This window comes from Vanessa atalanta, chromosome 10, assembly GCF_905147765.1.
Source record: "Vanessa atalanta chromosome 10, ilVanAtal1.2, whole genome shotgun sequence".
Classification (NCBI taxonomy): Eukaryota; Metazoa; Arthropoda; class Insecta; order Lepidoptera; family Nymphalidae; genus Vanessa; species Vanessa atalanta.
This window is the reverse complement of record NC_061880.1, coordinates 8,839,952-8,852,541: the sequence shown is the minus strand read 5'-3', so window position 1 is coordinate 8,852,541 and position 12,590 is coordinate 8,839,952. Positions and strand designations below refer to the sequence as shown.

General features: G+C 33.9%; 2 protein-coding genes across 2 annotated transcripts; one reads left to right on the top strand and one right to left on the bottom strand.

Moving 5' to 3' along the window:
- Positions 1-1,803: 1,803 nt before the first annotated feature.
- Positions 1,804-9,736, bottom strand: LOC125066800 (RNA polymerase-associated protein CTR9 homolog). The gene is made up of 19 exons (XM_047675079.1): positions 9,586-9,736; positions 9,406-9,504; positions 9,028-9,267; positions 8,555-8,823; positions 7,572-7,767; positions 7,156-7,383; positions 6,856-7,062; positions 6,504-6,658; positions 6,022-6,192; positions 5,526-5,740; positions 5,178-5,335; positions 4,945-5,073; positions 4,543-4,805; positions 4,241-4,472; positions 3,552-3,757; positions 3,309-3,435; positions 2,804-3,039; positions 2,420-2,656; positions 1,804-2,082 (listed from the first exon to the last, which is right to left on the bottom strand). Exons 1-19 carry the CDS (start codon positions 9,619-9,621, stop codon positions 1,893-1,895), a joined length of 3,594 nt encoding a protein of 1,197 aa, XP_047531035.1. The 5' UTR covers positions 9,622-9,736; the 3' UTR covers positions 1,804-1,892.
- Positions 9,737-10,220: 484 nt separating this feature from the next.
- LOC125066751 (crossover junction endonuclease MUS81) lies at positions 10,221-12,380 on the top strand. Its single transcript, XM_047674999.1, has 3 exons — positions 10,221-11,341; positions 11,464-11,887; positions 11,982-12,380. The coding sequence occupies exons 1-3, from the start codon at positions 10,377-10,379 to the stop codon at positions 12,318-12,320; spliced, it is 1,728 nt and encodes a 575-aa protein (XP_047530955.1). The 5' UTR covers positions 10,221-10,376; the 3' UTR covers positions 12,321-12,380.
- Positions 12,381-12,590: the final 210 nt, after the last annotated feature.

Genomic DNA, 12,590 nt, shown 5'->3' with positions numbered 1-12,590 from the left:
TTCCTTTCATTGTGAATGTCTAGGCGGTTATGACCAGTTAGTCTTTTCTCTTCACAAATATGGTCTGTATGTATTTGAAATGACTTTGGATTGTTATATCGTCCTCGATTAACAAGACAGATGTAATCATAGTATACATATATATAAATGATGTGTTTGTAAGACTTTGTTATAGAACTCGTATGATGTTATCCAATTGCCTTATTTTATTTATATCCTTAGTTTTAAATCTAAAGACATTCATAAAAAAGGGTATTTTATAGTAAGAGATTGATTTTGTATCAAGTTTAAGATTGATTGGAAATATGTTGCAATTGAATTTTAAATAATAGGTATTAAACAATAACACCAATATCTGAATGAGATTTGATCCATAATTATTTCTGCATGTCTCAAAAATTTGTCTCACTATATAATTATAGATCATAAAATATACAATGTTTTCAAGAATCTTAGTGTTATTTTTTTTCATTTCCTGATAATCATTATAATTTTATTAAGATATAATTTTCTTAAAAAAAATGTTGCAGTTATTAGAGCAACGGGTATCTTATGCTTTTGCAATTTAAAATAACTAGATTTTTTTATCTAGTACTAGCATTTGAAATTTACACTGATGACTCATTCTAATTTTAAAGAAAATTATGTAGGTTATATACACTGAAGACGAGGGCAATTGTATGATGCTTGTCATTATCAACGCGAAATTAATTTAAAAATATATGTAATCATGACAAAACCAAATTACATAAAATGAAACAAATTCATACTCATAACATACGAAGTATATTTCCACATTAATAAGACTACATCACTTGACATGGTTGACAAAGTTACTATCGTTTTAATGGGCGAGAATTTTTAAAGGAATAGGACTGACAGAATTTCTAATTTGGTAATGTAGCCATTGTTTCTACACTATAAGTTATAGTAAGTAGTTGTGATGAAATAAGAATATCTCGTTAATGTTTATTTCAACTACAATTGTCGTGTGTATATATATATATATATACGCAACGCAACGTTTAACGCAATAGAAGTTAAGTGAAATCAAAATTGATTTGAGTACTTTTAATTATTAATTTATATTAAATGTGTCGATATGACTGCTGTGCAGAAAATATTATAGATTTAGTTGAGAAAAAATAATACTAAGACCGTTTATAGATCTTTTCAATTCACTCGAAAAGGCGCGCAGCTCCACATTAAACTTTAAAAAGAAGGTTATCATATAATCTAACTTGTTTTTTTTTTCTTTCTGTACCATTGTACCCTTTTAGTCGTTTCACGCACTCAGACATCTTATTAGCACGAGTAACTCAATACTGAATTACTAATGAACGTCAATAATTTAAAGTGGACGCGCACCGTTGTGAGTGAATTGAGGTTAAGACTTCGAAAATTATAAGTATTGAGAGTAAAGCTTAAATTTCAAATTGATGTGAGATAAATTGAAATCAACCAGAAGATTCATAGAATATTTAGAATCTCAAGGGAGACAGCAGTCACTAGATTGAATTTATCTATGATTGATGAGATTTATTTTATAAATTATAAATAAATGCCAAAACACTTTAGCTTGTTTTTAGATATTAACAATCCACTTTGAGTTTGTTCTACAAATTATATATTTTTTTTAAAAAACACAAATACGTGCGTGTTTTATACTATTGACTTGTTTACCCGAATTTACTACATTTCAAGGTTTATGTTATCATAAAACTTATTGAATATAGGAGTATCTGAAGTGTGAGATAAATCTGCATATAGTTTATATTCACAGTATTAATTGAGGCTCAGAGGTATTCGTATGATAATATATTTGAAAGAAAATTACAATATACCTTGGAGGTAACACATTCATTTAAAACACTTAATATTTACACAAATATCTAAGCTTCATCTTCACTCGCCGATACAGACTTCCTGGATTCAGGTGTCGCGGGTCTGGAGTTCCTCGATCCAGATCTGGATCTAGAGCCTGAATGTGATCTTGAGCCGGAACGACTACGAGATCCGCTTTTAGATCTCGAACGAGACCTCGAAGCGCTCTTGGACTTAGATCTGGAACGGCTTTTAGATCTAGAAATGTTAAAGCATTTATTACTCTTTAGTTCGGTATTACGAATAATGTCTGATTCGTATTCTACAAGTTATGTAATGATTTTTGGTTAGGGCTAGTTTCAAGAAGTTCCTATTAGAAGAAATTTAACTAATGTTATCCCCATAGCATCGATCCAATTTAATTATCTATGTTTCAATTCCCTCCTTTTAAATTGAATATGAAAAAAATCTAAAATTTAAGATGTTTACACATGTTAATATACATTACAAAAACTAAAATATGAAATAAATAATAACTAATACTAATATATGTTAAATAGTACATGCTTAAGTTTTTTTTCCTGAATGTTATTACCTGGAACGAGATCGAGATGGACTCTTGGATCGAGAACCACTCTTAGATCTTGAGCGGCTCTTCGATCGAGATTTGCTTCTCGATTTTGACCGGCTTTTAGACCTGGAGCGGCTCTTGGACCTCGATCCGCTTTTTGACCTAGATCGGCTTTTTGACCTTGATCGGCTCTTAGACCTGGAACGGCTTTTAGCTGAACGTGATCGGCTACGGGATTTCGACCGGCTCTTTGAACGGGACCTTAGAAAAAAAATTAAAGTAACGATTGAAAACATCAATATTTTAAATCATACAATTTTATAATAATTAATGAATGGTTTAAAATTCATTATAATATACAGTGTATTGATATTAATTGTTAGAAAAATGTTTTGATTTGTTAATTACCTATCACTATCTGAAGCCGACATAATTCTTTTCCTGCCTTTAGTAGCAGGCGGGCTACGACTACCGCTGCGGCTGCGGCTTCCACTACGACTACGACTGCGCGACTTTCGCTCGTTGTCCGAGTCGGACTCGGACGTTGAGATCGTTTCTTTAGAAACGATTTTTGCGCGTTGTTTCGTGCTGGGTTTCTCTTCAGCCATTTTCGCTTTTTCTCGACGTCCAATACCTTTCTCGCCCTGAAATAATATATTTTTTTTTATATTTTAGTTTTAGTTTAAATATTTGGTTGGGTCCATTCATCAATAATACTGTACTAAGGGTTTGGTTAACAGCCTGTTTGTTAAAGAGAAGCCAATACATCAATACAAAAACATTCACTGGGTATAGCTCGATACCAATTTTTTTTTCTTGCAATTTTACGTAAACACACTGGCACCGACCGAAGCGAATAATGAAGTGCGTTGTAAAAGATAATATATATATATATATAATAGTCAAGGGGCACCTTCTTGCGCGGTCGCTTGCGCGGCGCGTCGCTGTCGCTGGCGGAGGCGCGCGCGTCGCGGCGTTTGCGCGAGCGGCCCTTGCCCTCTCCGCCTTCGCGTTTGCGCTTGCGCTGCTTCGGTTCGCCGCTGTCAGACATTGGGTATATATGTTAGATATTTAGGCTTATATCTATCTGTAATATACAATGCGTTTGAAAAATAAAAGAGACAGCTCTCATTTCAAGTAAAAGATCAGTAAGTACCCTTCTTCTCTGGGTCTATCGGGCTCGCTACCAGAATCCGACACGTATTCGTCGCGTCGCCTGCCTCGTCCCTTAGACTTGCTCTCAGTGGGCATGTCGGCGAATAACAGAGCGTTCTTTGTCTTCTCTTTGTACTCTTGACGTTTCTGTGACATCTCCACCGTACTTTTCGCTTGTTCCTCTTCTCGGCGTTTGCGTTCCTCTTCCTAAAAGCGAAAGAGACGATTAAGTTTCGTGTTCATTCAAAGTTTAGTTTATTATTCCATTAAGAAGACGAACATTGTTACTAGGACACGGTATTCGTTTCTATTATAAAATTTCAGTTATTGTTATTGTAACCTGGCCTATTAAAAAGCGCTTATCCAAAAAAACATTGACTAATAAGGCATATTACTTAATACAAGATTGTATTAAAAATAAAAAGCGTAGACAAAAATTAAAAACTACTGAGTTTCTTGCCGGTTCTTCTCGGTAGAATCTATCTTTACATTTAATCCAATAATGTATCATGACGACGATTCAAAAGTGCTTTTATGAGTGTATAAAGATAAAGAATGAATAAGATAATGAATGTATAAAGAATATTTTTGAATTTGGTTTGAAATATAGTAGAAAAAACCGACGAAATCCCGGTCTGCCAGTCGAAAAATCTCGACCGACGCCGACACATGTCGGAGCACAGGGCGTACCTGCTGCCGGCGGAAGGCCTCGCGCTGCTCGCGCTGGCGGTCGCGCAGCGTGAGCTCCTCCTGGTGCTGGCGCCGCGCGCGCGCCACGTGCCACTGCGCCTGCGACAGCAGGTCGGCGCACGTGCGCGCCTCGCCCGCCGCCGCCGTCGCCTCCGCCCCGCGCCGCTCCGCGCCCTCCGCCTCCGTCGCGCCCGCCGCGCCCGCCGCACTCGCCGATAGGCGCTGGAAGTACCTGCGGGCGCAAGGCGTCAGGCGTCAGACGGGCCGATCGGGAGCGGGCCACCCGGCGTCGCGGGACGCACCTGTGCGAGACGTGCAGCTCGTGGACGGCGCGGAGCACGACGCGCAGCTCGGAGCGCTCGTCCTTGAGCACGTGCGCGGCGAGTCTCCGCAGGGCGAGCGCGGTGTTGTGCAGCAGCGCGACGTCGTGCGGCGCCACGCGGCGCGCGCGCAGCAGAGCCGAGCGCGCGGCGCGGGCGCGGCCGGCCAGCGTCTGCGCGCGCGCCAGCCACGTCAGCCACTCCACGTCGTGCTGCATGCGGAACTTGCGGATGCAGTTCTCGTACTGAAATACGAAATGCGATTCTTGACGTTCCGATACGTGTGTGAGTTGACAGTGTATATTAGTCGAGCGAGGGTCGTTGTTTTATTTCGTCAATTTCGTGGCGAAGAGTATGCATGCGGAGTAAAGGAGAGTTTTTAACCATTTGTATGGCATTGATGTACTGCTTCTGCTCGACGTATATGTGCGCGATGTTCATCCAGACGTCGGGAAAATCGGCTGTCGCTTCACGCACTTGCGCGAATATGTCACGAGCTTCGTTTATGCATCCCTTCAAAAACAATTTAACGAATTAATATTTTTTAAACATATTGTATAAAAAACCATAAAGGTAATTTTTATAAAAAACCAAATTCCACATATAAATAATATTACCTTATGTGCCAAAACACATCCAATTCCATTAGCCGCCCAAATGTTCTTAGGGTCATTCTTGAGAACTTGCTTGTACATAGCCAGTGCCCGCTCTTGGTGTCGCTTCTCTTTGTCTTTCTCGCGACAAGGCTGGTGCAGAGTTTGTAACCATACATTTCCTGAAAAATAATTATATTAGGAAAATAAAAATAAAACTAAATGTAATAAACGATATTTTTTTATCAAATATTGTTAAATAACTTTTAAAATGATCTTGTAATGTATACTATGTATTTAATAAACATCTAGAAATCATATTTTCTACCAACAATAACACACTCCTAATACCAAACAGATCCATTAACTCACCAAGAGCAATAAGTGAATAGGCATCATTAGAAGTGGAAGAATTTTGCAAAATTCTTTCGAATTTCTTTTGTCCCGGTCCCCACTCCTGTTGAGCTAAATGCAAATTACCCAGAAGAGACCAGGTTACCGGATGTTCTATGTTAACTTTAAGAGCTTCTTTGAACCAATCGGAAGCTTCATAGATTTGTCCCTTGTCACGAGCCATACAGCCCAATCTGAAATTAATATATTATATTAAGATGGATACAAATTCAATGGTGCAGTCTGTCCCGACTTTGTAGGGGTTAAATAAATATTTTATCAAGTGAAGTTTTAAGCAGTAAGTTATGAATAAAAAATATATATTAAAAAGTGCTGGAAAGCTGAAAATTAAGGATCATGTTTAAATAATACATTTATAGTACTCATCAAATTGTTCATACTATTGTAGATGAAAAAATTATAAACAAATACTGGAATTTAACTATAAATACATATATTTTTCTAATTAACTCACCTTAAATAACAGTCTATATAGTTAGGATGTTCCTTTAAAATGTCCTTGTATAATTTTTCAGCTTTATTATACACGCAAAGTGCTTCATTGAGTCTTGCTAGATTGTACATAGTTGTGACTGCAATTGAATTATAGTACTGTGCATCCAAGGTTTCTGCATCAACTTTTTCTCTGTTGGTTAAAACAAACAATAAAAAAATGATAGTTTCACTTTTTATACATAATAAAGAAAGAGACACTGAGAGAAAGAAAGAAGGGGAGGGAGGGACATTAAGGAGGACGAAAGGAATGGAGGGAGGAAGGGGAAGGGAGAGGGAAAGAGAGAGGAAGATAGAGACAAATAAAAAATAGGTGAAATTATAATAATCAAACACATCACATGTGTACATAAATTATACAAATAGCAGAATGTAATAAATTAAAAAATAAAAAGAATAATTATATTAAATTAATAAACATTTTAACTCTTTAATTTAATTTACCTCTCTAAGGCTTCTTCGAGATATTTTTTTGCTTCGGGTAAATTTCCAAGTCTATAGTGTAGTGCTGCGACATTGTTCAATATTTCAGCTGGAATGTCCGCATTTACCTTCTCTTTGAGAATCTTCATTGCAGTTGAGTATGCATTTAAAGAGCCCTAAATGTTTAGATATTGATATAAATATTTATTTTTAATTTAAACAAAGTATGTATTTGAAATTAACTATTTAGACAAAAATTTACTAAAGATAACAATTTTAAAGACCCAGTGAATGAGTTTATTTGTGCTTGTGCATACATACTTGTGCACTAAAAGATTTCCCACAAAAATGGTTAGTAGTTATAATTAAATACCTGCAAGTCATTCTGTTCCAATATTTGAGCCAATTCAATCCAAGCTTCTACATCATCTGGAAACTGTTCAGTAACCTTCTTCAAATGTTGTCGAGCAATATCTCTTTGTAGTTGTGATGGAGAATTTGCATACAGGGATCCTAGGATCTTCATAGTTTCATAATTTCCTGGTTGAGCTTTAAGAACTTTCTCAAAACACTGGGCAGCCTGTTATGTAATAATATTCATTATAAGAAAATCAATTTAAAAAAAAAACGAATACATTCACAAATATCTAAGCAAAATTAAAATGAAACTTACATTTTCAGTGTCCCCTCTGTATATATACATTTGTCCTAAGCCGTAGTGCGGCAGCACAAAGTTTGGTGGAGCAAACTGAGTTGCCTGGTAGTAATACTGGAAAGCCTGTACACAGTCGCCTTGAGCGTGAAACGCTCTCGCTAAATGGTGGCAACTCTCTGCTCGCATTGCTTCATTTTCAGTATTGTGAAAGGCATGAAGAGCTAGATGTTGCACTTTGTTGTAATCCTGATGAGTCAATTTTATACACATGAGTGATTCAATTGAGTATAACATTGAAACCTGTTATTATTTATTGTATTTAAAATATATGTATATTTAATAAATTCCATTAGGATTTTTAAAATAGTTCCATAAAGATTACAAAATATTTTAATAAGATTATATTATAATAAATAATATATTAAAAAAAATACCTTTTTAAAAAAGAAGTGGTTAGCTAAATGGTTAAGCACCATTGGGTTCTTAAGGTCAATAGCATAAGCCTTTGACAACATGATGACAGCCATTTTATTAGATTCACTTTCTTGTAAGTTTAGTTTCAAAATAGAAAGTCCTACTAATGCCCCAACACACTGAGGATCCAGTTGTAGGGCTCTTTCAAAAGCCATTCTAGAATAATACATAACCATTACTTCCATAAAGTATCTAGCACTATGTAATTTATAAAAGGTTAAGTACATGTTAGTATGTGGTTCCTACTTCAAACATATTTGGAAAGAGGATTTATGAATACCACAAATCAAATCTGTGAATGTGATATTTTCTTTTTATGTTGTATTGTATGGGGTTTTATGGGCCACCTGATGTTGTCCCTAATGCCTGTAGTTAAGCTGGTCTACACATTAGCACACACTAGCTTAGCAGTAGAATATACAATGAGTGAGTGCTAACTATCCAAATAGATATGCAGGAAGGCCTACCAACAAGTAAAGTTCATAATTTAAATGCACCAGCATCTAGTAATAATAAATTGAATATTTATCTTTCATATTTTTCTACTTCTTAGCATAATCCCAGCTTTAAGTTGTCTCTTAAAAAAAGAAATTGCAATGAAGACGAAAACACACTGCACCAGCTCCAAACAAATGAAAAAAGTAACAATTGATGACATTTTGATTGACTTATACTAGATATTGATATCAAGAATTCACTATAAGAAAAATACAACACCAATATTGTGGCCCTGTGCTAAAATGGCCAACTAAAAATAACTTATTTTTGGTAAGTGATAATAATTAATAATAATCTTTAGATGATTTGGCAAAAATAATAAAAAATGGTTTACATTTTACTACTTTAGCACGAGAAATAAGAATATATCAAATAATATGACAATATTTTATAAAATAAATTTCAATGAATGATTGTGTAATTTCTTATTCATTTAATTATTTACCTAGCTTTCTCCTGGTTATTCAACTTCATAAAACAATGTCCCATTCCAAGACGTAATGCTGCTGGACTATTTGGATTTGTTCTGAGCGCCTTCTTATAGAATGCTAAAGCTCCTCTGTAGTCCTTTCTATTGAATGCAATACAGGCTTTGCCGAGTAATGATGGCACATTGTTAGGAGACTGGTTCAGTACAAAATTAAACTGAGTGTCAGCCTGCCCCATTTTGTCACCTTCAAGAAGACAAAAGTAAGCCCGACCAAGGAGATGGTTCTAAAATATTAAATTAAACAACGTATTTAAAATACAATGATATGGTGTAGTAAATATGTTTTACATCATTTTTACGTAATGTATTAATAATATGATGAAATAATAAAAAAACTAAGGAGGTTAAATATCACAACAGTATTGAATATTTTGTATTATTAAATTTGTTATGCTGTATCATAACTGAAGTAATACATTTACAATTACCTGGTCATACATAATAATTTTGTCTGCCATTGTATAAAGCAGTGTTGCTTTTGTAAATAACTCTTTTTTCTTGTCCTTTGACTTCTCTTTATTCGCTTCTTGGACATAATATGCAGCCAACATATCGAGGGCACGCATTTGATCCCTCTCAAACTCTCTATAGTCAATATTGGCATCCACACGAGACGCTTCCAATATTTTAAGAAAATCATTGATCTTCTTTTGTTTGTAATACGCAAGCTAAAAATAAAGTTCATTATATTTACGGGATCGTCAGAAGCGAAATAAAACATTAGTTTGAGTAATGTAGATTGATTTATCTATTATTTAATTATGGGATACATATTGACTCCTCTATTGAGGTTAAAAGGATCTTACCGCAACATTGATCCAGACATTGAGTTGGGATCTTTCTTGTTGTAAAATACTGAGCACTTCATCTCCAGAAGGGAGTTGTTCCGGATCTAGCTCTATCACCTGTATAAATAGCAAGAAAATTTATTACGCGATTGACATTTACACAAGAAAACCGCGTCATATTCAACACTTTAATATCACCTCATCGGTGCTCATTAACGGTATTTCGAGCGACATTTTGATGGTTTGCTATAGCAATTCACTTTCTCACAAATAAAACATTGTAATGTTATACATTGATTATCACAACTTCAAGCAACAACATTTAATATTATTGTCACACATTCGACGAAAGAATCACCAACAGATTAAATAAATTTAGTTTCATTCAAATTAGTGTTGCCAGTTTACGTTCGTTAAATACCAGACTTAAAAACTCTTATGGTCTTCCCACTGCGTTTCCTAAATCTTTCATGAATAGCAAAATATAAGACTTAGCGTATTTTGTTTGATTTTTGTGTGTAAAATTATTAAATGAGCTGAAAAAAATACTCTATTGGTTTTTTTTTATTTGTATTTCAATTAAAATGGGTCATAAAAAAACATTTAATTTTTAATAGTATTTTTTACACGTCTGAATTTCCATCACAAATATAATTACGTTAATATGTCTAAATACTCAATCGATTTTGTTGATAGTTTTTTTTTGACGATGACAAAATCGATATTATTACTATATATAGGTTTCTCGTTTATAAAAAACCGTACACGGTGCAACTCTAACTTAGTTGAGGTGACATTGACAATGTTGACAATAGACAAAGTATGAATTTGCTATGTAAACTGTTTACCTCTCTTTTAAATGTTTAATAAGTTAGGTTTAATATTTAAAATAATGAATATGTGTGATTTAATTAAGTATATTCTAATTTACTCATAACCTCGATTAGACATTCAATTATTGGATATAAATGTAACAGCTTATTTCAAAAATGAGTCTTGTAGAGGGCAAAAGAATTACTTTTAAGAGAGCAAGACCAAATCCTTTGTTTCAGGATTGGCTAGAGGAATTATTCGAACAAGCACATAAAAAAAAGAGTAAATATGAAAGCATCCTGAAGGAAGCTTTGGATTCTATATCAAAATATCCATTGCCTTTACAATCTGGAGCCGAGTGTGCTATACTGAAAGGATTTGATAAACGTCTATGCCTATTCCTTGATAAACGATTGGAAGAATATAAATTATTAAATAAAGTGACATCTAACTCCTCCCCAAATGGAATTAATATTTCCAATTCACCACCTCCAAAAATTTGTGCAGTAACTTCTCTTTCTTCACCTATAGAAGAGAATAGATCTTCTGAAGTACACTCCAGTGCTGTTAATCCCAATCCAAAACACAGAAAAAATAAAATTATATACAAACCAGCTTTTCGTTCCGGTGGTTATGCTATCTTGATGGGTCTATTAGATCATACAACATGTAGGAGTACACAGTCACTACAAAAAGATGAACTGATTAACATAGCACAAAAATATTGTGAAGAATCTTTTACCAGACCAAAACCAGAAACTTTCTATACTGCATGGTCAAATATGAGCAGATTAATATCTAAAGGCTTAGTAAAAAAAACTGGGAGTAGAAAATCTCAATACTCTTTAACAGATTTGGGTATTTCTGTAGCTAATGAACTTTTCTTAGACACTCAGAATATGCCAACTGTTAATGATATAATTTTTAATGATAAATCATTAGGTACTGCATCCCAGAATGTAGAAAATGAAGTAATTGTGCTTGAAGAGAATAGTTCTAAAACAGATATTTTCGAAAATATATCTTTAATAAAAAACAATTTCATAGATGAGCAAAGTGCAGACTTAGACCAACAATTAATAGTAATGGATGCTGGAACTTTTGATATCATACTATTAATTGACAAGAACGAAACTAGTGGGTGGGTTATTTAATTTTTTTTTATAAATGTTTACTTTCAATGTACATGCTTTTTTGTATACAAAAATGTTTTTGTATTTTAATTTAATATTTAGATATAATATAAAATTTATAGTTTTTCAGGTTTTCCAAAAAGAATGACCCTACAGTGGCACAGTTTAACAAATTCCCCGATTTGAAACATGAATACCGAAGTTTAAAAGTTGGAGATTTTACCTGGGTGGCTCGTCATAAAACCAGTAATGAAGAGTTAGTTCTTCCATATGTTGTGGAAAGAAAGCGAATGGATGATTTAGGTGCCAGTATTAAGGATGGAAGGTTCCATGAGCAAAAATTTAGACTGAGAAAGTGTGGATTAAAGCATGTTATATATATGGTGGAAAGTTATGGAAAAAACAAATATGTGGGTTTACCTGTACAAACTTTGATGCAGGGTTTAGCGAATACCAGAGTACAAGATGACTTTAAGGTCCATGTAACTGACTCTCTGACTCATTCAACTAGATTTTTAGCGATGATGACTTTAAGATTAACATTTGAATTTAAGGTACTTTCCAATACTATACATATTTTATTATATATGTTTGAACTAATTAAAGTAACTAAATTATTTTTCTTATTAATATAATTTTAATTTTCAGAACAAAAGATTAAAAGGACATAACAAAGAATCATGTAATGATATACTTATGACATTTGAGTTCTTCAATAAGTCTTCAATAAAAAATAAACCACTCTCAGTAACAGATACATTTATAAAACTAATTCTTCAGCTAAAAGGTGTCTCAGTTGAAAAGGCCTTAGCGATTACTAATGTGTATAAAACTCCTATAGCTCTGATAAAGGCATATGAACTTTGCACAGAGAAGGAGGGAGAAATATTATTGGCCAACTTAAAATGTGGACTAACAACCCGGAATGTAGGGCCTAGTGTAAGCAAAACTATATACCAATTCTTTAAATTTAAAAATATTAGCTAAATCTTACTTAAGTTAAATTATGTGGAAAAAAATTATATTTATGTTACATGTAAAAATCAAGTCTGCATTTTATACTTATAATAAAATTAAAAAAAAAAAAGATTTTTATTATACCTATTTGTAATACACATTAAAGGTCGATTCAATTGTATTAGTTTGTCAAAAAGTTGCAGAAATGTAAATTACTGTCAAGTCTAGTCATTATTACATGTGTGTGAAGGCTGTATTTTACATATGTGTAGGAGGGACATAGAAAAGTTTAAGTTTAAA